This window comes from Tiliqua scincoides, chromosome 3, assembly GCF_035046505.1.
Source record: "Tiliqua scincoides isolate rTilSci1 chromosome 3, rTilSci1.hap2, whole genome shotgun sequence".
In the NCBI taxonomy this organism is placed as follows: Eukaryota; Metazoa; Chordata; class Lepidosauria; order Squamata; family Scincidae; genus Tiliqua; species Tiliqua scincoides.
The window spans coordinates 86136041-86153124 of NC_089823.1; the positions used below are offsets into that span (position 1 = coordinate 86136041).

At 39.1% G+C, this 17084-nt stretch overlaps 1 protein-coding gene across 1 annotated transcript; it reads right to left on the reverse strand.

The window, feature by feature from the left end:
- Nucleotides 1-1177: 1177 nt before the first annotated feature.
- ASMT (acetylserotonin O-methyltransferase) lies at nt 1178-16747 on the reverse strand. Its single transcript, XM_066621108.1, has 8 exons — nt 16661-16747; nt 16202-16376; nt 14493-14622; nt 9453-9521; nt 6374-6492; nt 4227-4367; nt 2964-3086; nt 1178-1475 (listed from the first exon to the last, which is right to left on the reverse strand). The coding sequence occupies exons 1-8, from the start codon at nt 16730-16732 to the stop codon at nt 1264-1266; spliced, it is 1041 nt and encodes a 346-aa protein (XP_066477205.1). The 5' UTR covers nt 16733-16747; the 3' UTR covers nt 1178-1263.
- Between the last annotated feature and the right edge of the window lie 337 nt (nt 16748-17084).

A 17084-nucleotide genomic window follows, 5' to 3' on the forward strand; every position in this document is an offset into this window, starting at 1 on the left:
TTGAAAACTGACTGTCAGCTGGAGTTGTGCCAGTACTAATGGCAAACGGGATAACTGGTCCATGAAAGAACCATTGATTTCTTTTTCGATTTCAAAATAAGCCTGCCAACCAATTCCTTGCATGAAAGGACAAACATCAATTTTCTGGGGGCTTGTTTTCCATTAAATTAATGAACTCTATTAATGAAATGTTCCTATTTAACTCATCCATGGGTCAGAATATTCAGTGACATCTTATTTTTATAAACAAGTTGTAATTAAATTAAAAAAAGAAAGTTAATTTCATGGGATTTTTTTTAATGGCACATGGCTAGTCTAAAAAATGGAAGAGCAATTGCCATCTATTAAATGTTCTCTTTTTGTCCTGTCTCCTTTTGGAGTTTCTCTTACAGGACTCAGAGTAAAGCCTCATACATTCCCTCTGTCATAGATACCATCAAAAAGGTGTGCTATAAAACTTTGCTTCAACACTTCCATTACAAGTTCTGCAACAGTTTTTAAGGGATGAAGCATATTCCAGAAGCTGACAAAGTCTTATTCCTCACAAGAACAGGCATCAGAATCCTAGGTCTGCTTCAAGTGTCATGGGAAACCATGGTTAAACCCTGGTTCTGTGCAACACTCCTGATGCTTGAGTTTGCAGACTTCTCCCCTTTGCACGTGAGAAGAGAAAGCTTTAATTCCAATCAAACTTTAAAACAAGCTGGGAATCACCATGACAGCTCAGAAAATCCTGGATTATTCTAACCAGTTTGGGAATAAATCAGAATAAGAAACAAGGATTGAATCCTCTCTCTCTCTCACAGTCCATCTCCCAAGCATTCTTACTACCATTTAAGGCCTGCATGCGGCTCTGTCTTCCCTCCCCAGTAAATAAGATGACTTTTCATTTTCCTCACTCCAGCTGAACTGTTTGTCAATATTCCATGACTGATATTTCATTAAGAATGAAATACTGAAATACAGTGTAAGAATGAGTCTTTCCTAACACTTCCATGGTATTATAGTGGCTCAAATCAATGGTTGATTGGTTATCCACCTACCGACCCACACCATGAATTGTGTGGCATGCTTAGGACAAAATCTTAAAAAAAAAAAAGCCAAGTAGGCACAGTTTTACTGTGGACTTTATTTAAATTAGCAGTGAAGCATTTTACTATAATATTGCCATCCTGACCTGTGAGCTTGATAGATTTCAGCAGAATGAATCCTATTATTCTAATTTCCTTTGTATATCTTGATAACAAAACAGCAGAGACAATACTATTTTCTTCCTAAAATGGCATCATAAAGCTTTCCTGTTTTCTTGATTTCAGTCTCCTTGAAACCGGCTGCTGTGAGGAGTTGGTTGTACTCTTTTGGGGTCCGTTCTTTTCCTTCAGTCTGAACAAGCATATTCATGGAGTAGAGCTGACTTTCCAATGGTCCACTCTTGTCTTCATTCAGAAGTGTTTCAATGAGTAACACCCCACCACCTGCTTTAGGCAGAAGACTCATGAAATCAGCATTATAAGACATAGTCCAACCCAATTCTTTCCTCACTGGTCTGCAACATCAACTGAATAACTGAATACAAAGAGAGCACTGCTTAGAGCCCAATCCTGAGCTCCCTCAGCACCAGTACTGGGTGCAATAAATGTTCTGTAAAGCACATTTACGGCACCTGGGGAGTTGGGAGCACTGGAATTGGGCTTGCATCAGTCAGGCGCTGGGCCTTATGCCAGCAGAAGGAGGATGTGCTGCCGCCGGGGGTAAATGAGACCACTTGGCTGCAGTGCTGCCTCTGGGACACAAGGAGAGGAACCAGCCTGGGAGGAGTGGTATCAGTTGGATCCTGAACTCTGTGTCAGGTTGAAAAGTCTGACACGGAGTCTCTCAAGTCTGTGCCAGTAAAATAGCTGGCATGAACTTGAGAAGCCTCATCGTATTTCAAAGTTATTATTATTAATCAAAGTTATTATTATTATTATCATCGTAGGGCTTTGGGTTTTACCCAGGGGAAAAGTCCCCTTCCCCCAAGGAGACTCTTGGGTGCTTCCTGGCACCTGCTGAAGACAGTGGTAGCCGCTTTGGCTCTGTTGCTCCAGCAGTCACCAGGAAGCTTAGGATTGGGCTGCCCATCAGGAGTAAACTGGCACACAGCTGCATGAAAGAGCATAAAAAAGATGATTTGGACTATAAACAAAACCTCAGAACTAATGCTAACATTACAGCAGAGTGCTGCTAGACTGGTATGCAGAACTGAATAATCACAACGGCAGCTATGGTGAACTTTCCAGTTATTTCTAAGTTTCAAAAAGCTACTTGGGAAATTCAAGACTCTGTGTGCAGCAGGCAAGATTTTTCACTTTTTTCCCCTTTGAAAAGACTCTCATGGTTTCAAACGTTTTTGAAATTCATCTACAGTTCAAAAACAACTGGTCACATGGTACAGGGCATTTCTGTTTCAGACATCCAAAGTTCTCCTGGGCATTGCCTTTTGAAATCAGGCCAATATTTTAAAGTCCTGACAATTCCAAGAAAGCCAGATGGATGTTAGAATTACTGGCAACTTCTTTATATACTACACAGTGCCATGGAAATAATTAAAAACAAAAAACTCTGGTTAAGGTGGAGGAAACAAGACCTGAATTCTAAGTAAATGGCAAAACTATGCAATCTAATTTGCATTTTAAACAATTTTTGAAGGTTTCCCCATAGAGAGTAAATCTATGCTCTGCTGGGTCATTTCATCTGAGCAAAGCATCAGGTGCAGAGCCCCAAATGCTAGTGTAAGAGAACCCTAAGAAACTAGCATCACACAAAATATAGGGACAGCTATTAACACCAGTACAGTTGTTCCAGGATGCCACAGTCCTACTCTGATGTCCTCTACGTCTCTGCTTGTTTTACCCAATACGCTTATCTGTAAAGGGTTATGCTGTAAGCCAGGGTCTTGCTGCACTCTGCATGGATATACGTACCAGACTTGCAAGCCTTCTGCACTTTTCTGAGAAGCTGCACACATTTCTCATCTGCCCAGTCATGGAGGATTCTGGCTAATATATACAGGTCTGCCTCCGGAACTGGATCTTTAAAAAAATCCCCTATACCAAGAAGAAATGTACAGATTTCTGATTAATCAAGCATTCAGTGTGCCCAAAACGACAAAATGGATGTAAATTAGATGAGATCGAAGAGATTTGCTGGTGGTGGTTTTTGTGCTGGCACTAAAGTGCCACACCTCCTGCCCCATGCAAACTGGAGATGCAGCACCTTGCTAAAAAAGCATTGCATAAACCACACATTTTCCGTTTGTTGGACACTAGCATGTACGAGAGGAACAATTTCTTTCCATAAAAAAGAAATTCTACCGCATTTTGTTTTAATTTCTACACCAAGACTAACTCTCCGCGAATTCTGAAGAGTCACATTCCCTTGGGTTTTTTGTTCTGTTCTACTATAGGACATATAAACTAAAGAGAAACATGCATATAGCCAAAACTCTGGGCTTGCTTCTTTTGCAACAGCAGCTTCCGTTGCCACAGAGATAATTCACATTTGAAACTATAGCTTATCTCTTTGGCAGTGATAACTTGGCAACAGTGTGTAGAAATGGGTGAAAACAGTTTTTGCTTTTCACAGATTTCGGTGTTCTCCAAAGTTGGAAGTGCAGAAGGTGGTGTTATGTGTTTTTATTCAAAATTTACATTATAATCCTAATCACTTTACAAGTGCATTAGGTAAGTGATATAGGTGGTATAGTGTCAGCAGATGCAGCCACAGTAATTATTGATGCACCCCCCCCCTTAAATAATAAAAACCAAATAAAATGATTTTAATTTTTCACAGATTTTGAGTTTCTTTTTTTTGCACTTTTTACCAAAATAAGAAGCACAGTTATGTGTTTCTATTTTGCTATCACCATTTTCACCCACCTCTACTCATGTGGCAAAAAAAATTGCAGAGATCCAGGTGGGCATGCTTGCTCCTTTAGATCCAGGCCATAAAACCTGACACAGAGCTATAATTAGGTCAATGACATGAAATTTGAGGCATCTGTGTTTGACTTCAGATGAGAATGTACTGTTTCTGCAGTCTTAAAATGTCTTTGAAGTGATGGTTTGACACGTATTTAAGTATTCAAGAAGTTCAATCAATCAAATATATTTTCAGTCATCTAAGGAAAATGCAGACCAAGAAACAAAATGTTCTGCTCACATGAACCCAGAGGAAACTAAATTCACCTTCATAGAACATGATCCGACGTTCCTCTGGAGAAATAAAATGCTTCTTTGCTATTTCCACTACTTTAGGAAGGTCAAAAATTGTGACTGTACAGTCTGCATATAGTGACACACATTCCTGAGCCAAAGCACCAGCACCTCCTTTGCAGAGAAAAGGATTAAGGAAAAATTAGTGTAGACACACAAAACCCACATAGCAGAACACTCCCTTTGTGTCTCAAAGCTTCTTCAGGGGTTTGGATTCACCCAGTGTTTCTCAACCAGTGGTACTTGTACCACTTGTACCAGTGGTACTTGAAGCACTGGTGGTACTTGAGGTGGTGTCTGGTGGTACTCACGAGACCCCCAGACACCTGCTGCCTGTTAGTGAGAACAGCAATGCAATACAATGCAACAAACATTAGTAGGAGACTCGGCTGGGCAGGCAGAGCTCAAAAAAGTCCTCCCATCCACCCTGAGCCTCGTGTTTATTGCATCACGTCTGGTCTCCCAATCCAAAAGTTGATGGCATCATCGCCAGTTACTTTTGGTGGTACTTCCAGTAGGTGGACCATGAAAAGTGGTATGGTGGGGGACAAACGTTGAGAAACACTGGATTAGCCTATTAATATCAGTCCAAGATGTATGAATACCTGTGGCTCCTCTTACGTTTGTAGCCCAAGAATCAAAGCAGAGCCTCATGCAGCACCCCTCTGCAGCAGAACGTGTAAGTACCAAATGTCTATGTTGCCCTATGTTCAAAAATGTCTAAACAGAGATGCATGCACGAGTTGTGCTGCTGCTTCTCTTCATGCTTTTGATGGAACATTAAAAAATCAATGTGTCTCTCCACAGAGGGGTATTTCTTTTTGAACATTCCATCAAAAGCAAGAAGAGGAGCAGGGCAACTCATGCGTGCATCTCTGTCTAGACTTTTTTAAAAGTCTAAACAAACCAGGACAACATCAGATATGCATGCAACGCATACATGCAATGGTCCCTACCACGTATACTAGCATTTGTGAACTGTACTCTTCTATTTATGGCACCCATATTGTTCAGAATTTTGGCTGGGTAAGGTCCCAAATATCTGTGAAACTATTATGGCACTGACAATAGATGCTACTACTAGAACAATTGGGTACATGAAGGATTATTATTATTCCTGGACCATCTTGTAGACCCTTGGGTGTATGCTGTCATTCTGAACCAGGTGTTTGCCAGATCAGAATTAGTACTTTACATTATATTTTGGCCTGGGGCAGCACCATTTTCCAAGCAACTGTTTCTAAATATGATAGTATTTTGTCCAGGAAATTCTACCTCTAGTAGTTACTCTGATGTAGCACAGAAATCTCCATTTTGGTCAAAGCCAGATCTGGCCCTAAACCTCTTGGCACCTAGTGTGCCATGCCAAATGCTGTCCCTCTCTTACCTGATAGTGCACCTGTCTCTGCTCTTTGCACTCCCTGGAGAAGCTATAGTATCCTTATCCTCTTCCACTTTGCTTCTCTCTTATGTTTCTAGCCCAAGAATCAAAGAAGAGTCAATTCAGGGAGTAGCACGAGTAGAGTGGGTGGGCAGGGGTGGATAGCACCCCCTACCGGCCTGCTGCCTGAGGCAGCTGCATCAGTAGGCCCTATGGATGGGCCAACGCAGGCCTAGCTAGTCACCTTCTCAAGGAAAGGTGACCTTGCAGACTCCCCACATGAAGAGGTCTTTTAATGGCATAGTTGGTGCCCAAAATCTGCTGGTGGGACCTGAAATTCGCTCCATCACGGTCAACAGCAGCTGAACTATAAAAGGGGATCCTTTTGTACCACTAAAAATTGCACAAACTGGTCTTTGAGCCCACTGTTTTGAGACCAGCACAATTATGTACTAACCATTACAGTAAGTTTGGGGAGGAGGAGGCAGATACAGAGCAATGAATACCTGTGTTGCCCGATTACAGTTTAGCTGCGGTGGTACAAATAACTATTAGCAATCCAGATTAAATCCCACCTATAAAAATCAGTTGCCTATACTTTTAGTATTTTCATTAAACAAACCATGTAACTACAAAAGTGTCCTATGCGTGATAGCTTTGAGCTAAGCATTTTATAATGATTTTCACATATTTAAAAATCTCATATTTCACAACAGAAGACAGTTAAAAAGGAACTTGCCTCCAAGATCATAAATTGTCGTGAATGGAGAAAGATCAAATGCTGCGATCACATCTCTGCCACAAATGCTCCAAACTGCATTCAAGCCATACATGAATTTTATCATTTCCTCCTCCGATCTAGAAATTTGAAGTTACATTAGCCACAAGCTTATGACAGATATGCTCAGTTACCGACATTATGTGACAGGCATTTATTACAGTTGAAATAATCTATCATTTTAAGAGTTGAGGGCATGAACCAATTTGCATGTGGAACTCTTGACGACATAGAGTGGCCCACATTTCAGTGGAAGAAACATCTGGAAAAGCAAAAAAATATATATACAAAGACACATATTCTCTCCTTTGAAATGAATAAAGCCTCTTGTAGACAAAAGGAACTTATGTAGGCATTAAAACTTCCAAATCCACAAGAAATGGCTGGATTGCTGCATATACCTTTGAAAATACATTAGATTTTACTAAAATGGGGGATAGTTGTGGTTTTCTTCTTCCGAAGATTGACTGGAATCCATATACTCCCTTCTACTAACAGAAAGGGTCTTTTAAAAAATATTTTAAAATATTTTTCAAAGACAAATATAACCACACGCATAACATATAGCACAAAAAACATAACACACTTCACTACACAAAACAAAAAAGGTGCAGGAAATCATATATCATCATATATCACTAAAACTAATAAATCATTACATATCGTAATCAATTTCCTCTTCTAAATTTACCTCTCAATATCATTTTTCATTCACCATTAATCTATCATATCACATCGAGTTATATATGTAGTACAATCATCTAAATGCCCTATCATATATTTCTAAAACTTCATTTTCAACCAAGCATAAAAGGGTTTCCATTGCTCAATTTGTGTCGGTTTTCGTTAGTGATCCAAAATTTCTGAAAGTCTGTCCATTTCTGCCACATTCATTATTTTCTCTTTCTCTTCTTCCTCACTCTCCATGGAACATGTCTCAAAATTTTGACTTTATTATCATCCACTAACCATTCCTTTTCATGTGAGGCCTTCAGTAATTTATCTCTGTAAAAGGTTCTGATGAATTTCACATAAATTTCTCTTGGTAATTCGTGTTTTCTCAGATTAAAAAGTGCTCACTCTTCTCACTGAGCAATTCTTTAGATATCTCCTTCATTGGTGTATCAATCCATTCTGATATTAATCTGACAATCCGTAGTGACGTATCTTCTCCTTTCTCTTTTGGTATATTTTGTATCCTCACCACTCAAGCTGCATTATCCATCAGAATTTCCATTAATGTTGTCTCTGCGTTGTGCTGATTTTCTTCTATCTCCGATATTTTATCTTGATCTTTTCTTATAAGTTCATCTAATTGTTTAGTTAAAGCATCTGTGCTGGCTTGGGTCTATACAGATTGGTTTGTTTGTTGCGGTACCATTGCCAACAGTTTTTCCATATTCTGTTTCCAGTCTTTCCCTTTCGATTCCTCTTGTATTAATTTTCCAAGTTCCGTCTCTGATGCTGGCGAGCTTCGGACTTTCACTGTTTTACCCACCATCTTTGTTCTTCCTTCCTGTAAAGCTCAAATACCTGTTAACAAATCACTTTCACTTTCAGTTATCGATACATCACATCACATCAACAATCAATTCTCTAATCACTCATCAGCAATAACAAAAGAAAATTATGAAGTCAAGTAAAACCTTTTCTTTAAAACCACTAGATGTCACTGATGCACTGTTCTTCTTGTTTTATTTCTGTTTCCCTTATCTACCGTGTTTATACTTGTAGCCTTGGCAGCCGTATTCTTCAGTCTGCAAGAATGTCAACACATCCAGCTGCTCTTTCAGGCAATCCCGAACAATAGTATCAAACCAAGGCAATAAATGCTCCAATACACAAACTTTGTCCAAGGGCAGTTAATTTGTAATCCACCGAAATTCAAAGTTATAAAGTTATAATTATATTTTCATATATCCATAACAAGCTTGGTAAATCTCTTCTACAATTTCTTCTCACACTGATAAACAGCTGGGGGGGACCTCCCCCCTTCTTCTCACGGCAGAAAAAGAACCAAGTCAGGCAATCAAGTACTCAGTCCACGCCAGGCATACACAAACAGAATGACACTTACTTAAGTCTTTCAACATCTTTCCCTGCTGGAAAGATTGATTCAGCTTGATTCAGCTTAATTCTTCACCATTGCTGCCAAGATGGCCGAATCTCCTGGGAAAGCCCCCCCTGGCCAGGCTTTATCTCCTCAGGGACCATGCCATCACATGGAGGAATTTGTCTCTCCTCAGGTCTCCTCAGATCCACAGTTTTTGGGGAAAAACAGAGTGCCTTTCAAGAGCCCGAGAAAGGCACATCTGCTCAGCTGCTGGCTGGCCCCTCCCTCCCAGAAAGGGTCTTATGGAATAGTTATTTCTGATCTAGTGAAAAAGTCAGGAAGAATAGTGACCCCTTGCACAAGCTCTTTTCAAGACCTTTTGTGTGATCCTTAGAGCTGATAAGTTACAGCCTGAGGGCCCAATCCTATCCAATTTTCCAGCCCCAGTGTAGCCACAATGCAGCCCATGGTAAGGGGGCACATGTTCCCATGCCTTGAGAAGACCCCAATGACTGCCCCTCCACCACAGGATGCAGCACACACCCCATTGGCAAAACTGCACCAGCACTGGAAAATTGGATAGGATTGGGCCCTTAATTTCCTTTACTGAAGTTTATGTCTCTCCTACTACAACTCTGCACTATGAGAAGATGTCCAACAACATTTGCATAAGAGTTCACAAAAAAGTACCAGTATATTTTCTGCTCTGTTTGTGGTTCTCTGGACCCATGCCATTAGTTGGTTTTTTTTAAGATGACAATAAACAGTGAACACTAACCTAACATATCACAAAATACATGATGCAGTATATTTTGCAATACCACACATGCTTACATTTTGATGAACAACTTTGAATTTAAGCTACTATTGAAAACAGCAGCATTTAAGAAAATGCAAGATATTTACCTGGATTTTTTTTACACTTTGTGAAGGGCAATCTGCTGTGTTTCAATATTAAAATATTAAATGGCTACATGACAGTCTTACCTGTAAAGTGCTTCAAAGACATCATTGGATGAAATACCAAATGCTCTCTCATATTGGTTTTTTCCCTCTCTTAAAATAAAGAAAAAATATTTAAAGGATCTGGCAACTGAAGTGTCAAGTATCATTTATACTTTGTTAGTTTATATTGTGTTCCCCAAAAGAATCTGATGCTAGATATGAGACTAAGACTTTTCTATTCAATACTGATTTTAGAGTTCAGCATTTCTTGTAAAAACAATGACAACAGTCAGGAAAAACAAGCAAGGCTGCAGATTTTGTTTTTAATATGCAAGAACCCCAGTCCATTCAGGGTGACACACAAATCCAAGAGATCTGTGATCTGAGAGCACATGATATAGTTACCTTATTGAAGGCTGTGAACATCTAGACCTGGTCATTGCCTGTATGGGTGACTGATTGAAAACCTCATGAACAATACTACTGAGCTCAGTGCGGAAGAAAGGTGAAATGTACATGTCAAACATAAATACATACATATCAACAGACTTCTATGCATATATTCCTACCCTAAATGAGGAAGTTAATGAAGTGCAAGTTAATGATGTTAATTAAGAATTACACAAGTATCTGACTTGGAACATGAATTTAGATATATTAAGAATTGAACACAATTGTCCCAAATGTTCCTTCCAATGTGCAATATAGAATAAGATTCTGGACCGACACAATCAGTAGATCAGGCAAAATGCTCTGTAGGTGCATGCACATGAACTTTTTAATGTAAAACATCTTGCTTTTAGTAAAACTTAACAATTAAGCAGGTGATAGACTGCCTGATTAAGCAGTCTTATTCCTTACTGTAATTTATGCATTTGCTGCTTGCTTCAATTCTTGCCATTTCTTTTCCTGAAAGTGTTTTATGAGATTTTAGATGTGGATGAGAGACACGCTCTCATGGATGGATTTGCTGTGGGATGAATTTTGAATTTCCAAGCAGCACCTTAGCAGGGCTGATGCTGGGAATGAAATTCTCAGGTGTGAGAGCACAGCACTATCACAAGATAAAAGAGGACTCTTAGAAACAGACCCAGGTTTTTCTTCCAAGCACCTACTGACAGAGCTGATCATTGATGAGCTGATTTCTAATTGAGCCAGTTTAAGTTTGCCCCATTGCCAGCAGAAAAATGGGAATTTTTCAATGCCTTATTTCATCCTTCCGCACGGAACAGCTAACAGCTTGCCCTACCACAGCCAAACAGCAGAAATGGTCCAACCAAAATATCAGATGCCAGAGCCATGCTTTTCTCTCCCCCCAAAGAGAAAAGCCCTACCAGACCCAAAGAGCAAGCTTACATAAAAAGGGGATTTAGCAATTGGAAGGCTGCATTGGATAAAACTAAATCAGGATTTTTCAAGCATGCTTCATCTGAGACCCACGTGCAGGCTATGTTAATGTGGTCTGAAAGAAACCAAAGAACTGATTCAAACACATCTATTTCAACTCTAATTAATGACAATGTGCTTGAAAAACATAGGCATTACATTTCAAGCATTGTTGAAATCATTCGGTTTCTTGTAGCTAATGAGCTTCCAATGAGGGGAGTATACAACATTGAAGAACATGTGGAGGAAAGTTTATTTAAAAACCTTTTCAAATATACCCTCAAAAAGGACCCAAAACTAGCTGAATCTTATAAAATTATCCCAAAGAATGCCACTTACCAATCCCCAGACATTCAAAATGAAATAGCTAAAAGTAATGACTGATATCATTCAAGAGGAAGTTTCCAATGACATAAAGAATGCAGATGTCCCATTTTTTTCTGTCTTGGAGGATGGAACAAAAGACAAAAATCAAAGAGAAAATATAGCAATTGCTACTAGATATGTTAAAGATGGTGAAATTACGAATCCATGCTATCCATAGAGACAACAACTGGTTTGGATGCTGAGACTTTTTACAAACACAACTTTAGATACGCTCTGAAGGTATGGTTTAAATCCTAACAATCTGTTGAGCCAATGTTACGATGGAGCGACAGTTATGAGTGGCAAGAAAGGTGGTGTCCAGGCATTAATAAAAAAAACTGAAGAAATTCCATACGTCCATTGTTTTAACCACAGGCTGCACTTAGCTGTAGTTAAAGTAGTTGAAGTTGTGCCAATGGTGAGGGAATTTTTTTGGACAATGTGTGGAATTATACAACTTTTTGTCCCGTGGGGTAGTAGCTGCTGAGTATGAAGGCAAAGCTCTTTCTCGTCTGCTGGAACAGAGATGGTCAGGACATCTTCAGGTGTGTAGGACAATTTTTGAAGAATACAAACATATATCAGAAACTCTTGAACTAATATCAATAAATAATCAACCAACCAACAGTATTTATATACCGCTTTTCAACTAAAAGTTCACAAAGCGGTTTACAGAGAAAAATCACATAACTAAATCGCTTCCTGTCCCAAAAGGGCTCACAATCTAAAAAGATGCAAATGAATACCAGCAGACAGCCACTAGAACAGACAGTGCTGGGGTGAGGTGGGCCAAATAATGGAAAAAGATTTGCTGGGGAAGATGTGGTTGTTAGCACTGGTCTCCAGCTTATAATGTGGAAGCAAGAGTTTAGATTTTGTCTAGTGATAATGAAAAATATTTTGGAAATTCTTTCTCCAGTATAATAACAATAATAACAACAATAATAATAATAGAATAATTTTTTTAAAAAAAGATAAGGGACTCCAAAGTCATGACATTTCCTTGAAGCAGGCCTGTAACTTAATTCAAGCTACAGAAAGTTCACTAGAAGACTTAAGAAACAGTGAGACTTTGAAATCAATTCTGAAGGAAACATCAAAACTGGCTAAAGAGGAAGAAGTAAAAATGCCAAGGAAAAGGAAATTTAATTCCTTACTTTATGATTATGTGGTGCCTGAAACAACAGGCAACAGAGCATCATGTAGTGACACCCACAATAAGCATGCTTCTGACTTTTTTGAAATTCTGGATGTAGTGCTAGCCGAAATAAAAAGAAGATTCCACGACAGTGAAGAGATTCTTCAGGCAATGATTGCAGCAGAAAATTTAGATGATGAAAATGGTAGGCTTAATTATCTAAAAAATTTCAATATTACCATTCCAAGTAAAGAAGAAGTGAAAGTAGTAAAACATTTCCTTGAGAAGAACAAAATTGGAAAGCGAAATTTCTTTAGTGAAATATATGAACACCGGAGTGCCTTTGAAGATTGTTACAGTATGTTAGCAGCAGTAAGAACTTTTGCATGTAGCACAGCAGTTTGTGAATTGACCTTCTTAGTGCTTACATGAATTAACAGACCTCAAAGACTATCAATGTCTCACTCAAGAATGGCTAATTTACTATACCTAGCTTTTGAGCTAAAGAGAACCAAGAATTTAAGTGTGGAAAAGGTTCTAAGAAGATTCAATTATCAGAAAGATAGGAGAATTCAGCGCTACTAGGTAGTTTCAAATCTTCTGTACCTTGCTTTTTTAAAAGTAACGAATAATGTAAAAAACTAATGTTCCATGGCACTGCTATATTTTACTTCAATATATTTCCTCTTGCTTTTAGGTAGAGTAAATTTACTTTTGTCATCAGCAAATGAAAGGCTTTCAATACAAGTAAATACTACCTGTATCATAGTGATATGTTTTACTTTTGCAGTGTTGCAAGTCTTTGTATTGCACTGGTGTCCAAAATGAAAGGACAAGTTGCATGTTATTTCTATGCAGACAAATAGATTTTACATTGCATACAGAGATGCATTTATTCTATGCAGATCATTGTTAGATTGCTTTACAGATAATGAATGCATCTTTCAAAAACAACAACAACCCAAAATATTTCCTCCTAATGACATTTGGGTTAGTTATGGGTCTTTGATGTTTCTCCATACTCACCCTTCATTTTGCACACCAGTATAGATACCTGACATAATTGCCCCCCCCCCCACCTCTAGAATCCTGGCTACGGGCCTGGGCTGAGGAGTTCAACCCTCCTATACCAGGAAAGAGCACAAGGCAATTCCAAAAAGCTAACATTGCTGCATCAACATAAAACAACAGATGTGATGTAAGGAAGAGTTTTTTATCATGTTTGAGAGCATTTATAGCCCCTGTTCCCTGGGCAAACTGATTCTTTTCCCATTTAATAGAAGTGGGGTGTAACACCCCCCATCTCCCTTCCACAGAGAGAGACACTTCTCCCAGTTCCTTCCTAGTAAAACACTTGCACAAGTTTTCCTTTCTTTTTAAATATTTCTCAGAGTCACCCACAACCTCAGATACACAGGAGTCTCTACATGCAGGCTTTTGCTTCCTCTGGGTTACTGTCAGTGATCAGACTTTCAGGATAATATAATCTGACCAAAGGTCAACTTCAATCCCAGGCAATTTAGAAGGTCAACCTCAAAACCAGACAATGGAGAATTGTCTATCTCTAAATACAGGAAGAGATGCCTATAAAGCCTTGGAAAGCACACTGGCACAGCTCCAATTTGTTTAAACAGGGCTTGTGCCAGAGAGCTTCCCTAAAGGATGATGCCCTTAGTCTACTTCCCTGCCCCTCCTTGGGAGATGTAGCTACTCCACAGGCAAGAAAGCTCTTTAGAAGTCAATAAACTCATATGGTATCTTGGTGGGTGTTCCCCTCCACCATCACAGGCAACAGAACCATGTGATATCTCAAAGGCTATGTGCCAACTGCTCATTAGCAAGTATTCTCCTGAGAAACCTCTTCACCAAAATGGCTGCTCTGACAAAGCATTTCCTACACATAACATGGCAAGGCGGTTTCCCATACCTGCAATAAGTATGCACCATGAAGCGTGAGCAACAATTAATGGTTTGTAATATAATAGCACAGTTTACATTAACTCTGTAGCAATCCAGTATGAACAGTGAACATTGCAGTAAGCTCCTCTGTAATTAGCAATCAACACATATTTTTCTAATTTCCCTGAAGACACAGTTCTTTGCAAATGGAACGCAATAGTTCACTGCAAGGACTGTTGCAGAGGCATAATGCTTTTTCAATTAGCACCATATGCCTTTCCCTTCCTCCTCACCTCACAGCATCTGTTAAGTAGTGCCAGCACAGATAGATTGTTTTAGAGTAGTACATTAGATTATGATATTGAGACTTTGGACTTGATTTTGTCAGGTAGAGATTGGATATTTCTGTGTTTCCATAAAAAGCTGAAAAAGAAAGGGAAATCAATATTTTATAGTAATCAATCACCATAGTATAGTATCAAATCACCATAGTAATGAGATTTGATAATCACCATGGTCTTAACATCAAGAAGAACAATGGAACTGCACAATTCCTATGTCTGCATCAAGGCATTTTTTACACCTACATCAATAACCTGGTTTTGTGGCATGAATCTTCAACACATGGAAAAACCACTGAATAATGTTTGATGTAACATGACCAAAGCAACAAGGAAAGAATGTCAGTACACCTCTTGCAAAATTTACTAAAGGAAGAAAATAAGATGTAGTAAAAAAATGTAAAAATTGTACTGTTCTCATTTGGATCTATCAAACATCTTTTTACTTAAGTCCCATGGTAGAAGATCCTGGGGTGTTTAATAAGCTCTCTTAAAAATAAAATATTTCAGCGTCATCCATGACAAAATGCAAGAGGGAAGGTTATTACCCACAGCAATGGTACAGATTTCATTCTCTTGCTTGTTTTACTGTTGCATAAGCTGCAAAGTGTCATAAGTGTGTTTTGTGAATTGGTCTTGCTCACTTTAATTTTCAGACATGGGCTGAACCCTGCAGTGATTTGCATCCATCAGTATATATACAAATAAAGAACATGGCTGTAAATACAGCATGTGGAAATTCCATCAGTTAATTGCCCAGGTTTCTTGAAAAACGTTTCAACCCTGGAGATTTTTCTGCCTATTACCTCTTCACACTGTCAGAGTCCTAAAAGCTCTTAGCCATTCCCACAAGTTTTCCCATTAAGACTTTTTCAGTCCCTCTGTCCTGATCATGTGGTAGTCACAAACTGCTGCATACATGTTGACCTAAACTCAGAAAAAGATGGCTGCTGGTGATCCTTCTGGAGAGTCTGAGCCTCAGAAGTCTAGAAGTTAACTAGAGGTTCTGAATCAAAGCTGCAGCAGGTTCTCGGTTTAACCACTTATGCAAAATATCTAAGCAGATGCAGGATTCATTCTGTGTCTGAAAATATCAAGCCTGGTACAGCAACCCCATATTCAGACTGCTGGCCTAGGCAAGTGTTTTCTCTGCTGATAACTGTGGCCATAATTTAGCAGGACGGCTATGTGCAAAGCTCTTTACAGCTTCTAAGAGTCTTTCTTCCATGGAGTGTAATTATACTTGCCCTTTGACAAAGCATTTTGAAATCTGGAGATTTAAAAGCATTCTGATGCCATACAATGAGATGCTATTTGGGGGACAAAAAGCAACACTGATATCTTACACACACTAGCCATCCAACTGAAGCAACTCTCAGTATTGTAAACTAGAGATGGACAACTTTTTGAGAGATGAAAGTAGTTTGAGAAAGACATCATCTCCCATGTTGGTTGTACAGACAGACATGTCATTTGTCCCACTGTTATCTGCGGCATTTGGGTTTGCAACTTTTTGAAACATGCATAATGAGCACACATGCAAGCAGCAACCCCTCATTCAAACTGCCCCCAACATCCTGAAGCTATCATCTCCAGGCATTGCCTGTACACAAGCACCAAGGTAAGGTGCTGGGAGAAGGTGGCCAGTATCTCATCCTTACCTCCTTCCTCTTTCACTTCTACACTCAGAAGCTTTAAACCCACACATGCATCTAGCAGCCTCTCAGTTCCATGGAGGCTGGTACCCAGTCTTTCAGCAATGACCTTTGAGGATAAGTTCTCCTTTGACTCTTTCAACAAATCAAATACTCCCAATTCGCAGGCAGCAAACATAACCTGAAACGAAAGGAAACAAGCAGAGAGCTTCAGCTTAGTAATCTTGACTGTAAAAACGAGTGATGACACTTGCTGGTTTCCACCCACAGTCTGAATGTCTGTTTTTCGGCATGATAATAAAACAAGCATATCAAAGCCTATAGAGCCAGCACGTAACATGAAGACAACAGATTTGCCCCAGAAAACCCTATATAAACTGATTACACATATAGATAGTATATCCATAATAAAAAGGTTTCTCTTTCAGATTCTAATATCTTTGAAACATTATTTGTAAGCCTTACCTTTGATATTAAGAATCCATTCTGGTACTGAATTAAGATATGAGGATATTCGAGGTCTTCTGTGGAGCTCATTTTTCTCTGCTGCTGTGAGAAATCCTCTTTCCTTCTTCATTTAAATAAGCCTCTTTTGCCTGAAGACACAGATCATTCTGGGTAGTCCAGTTTAACTGTATTAATGCCAATCCATAATGTCAGGACTCTTGTAAAAGTGCTGACTGAGTCTCTGAAGGTTCAGCTTTCTACAAGAGAATGCCTATATCAGGATTCATTTGCTCCAATAACAGTGGATCAGTCAGAATAGTTGTGAGCTACCCATTAAAAGACAGAGAAATGTTAAAATATATTGTTTTGGGAGTTAATGCATGACTACTGAATAGCTTCAAGTTTGCAAGATTTGCTATGTGCAATGAGCATTTTATATTCT

Coding starts and splice junctions, on each gene's coding strand:
- ASMT (XM_066621108.1), bottom strand. CDS start 16,732: ATGAGCTCCACAGAAGACCTCGAATATCCTCATATCTTAATTCAGTAC. Junction 6,493..9,452: donor GTCTTTGAAGCACTTTACAG/GTAAGACTGTCA, acceptor TCAAATTTCTAG/ATCGGAGGAGGAAATGATAA. Junction 1,476..2,963: donor GCAGAAGGCTTGCAAGTCTG/GTACGTATATCC, acceptor TGCCTAAAGCAG/GTGGTGGGGTGTTACTCATT.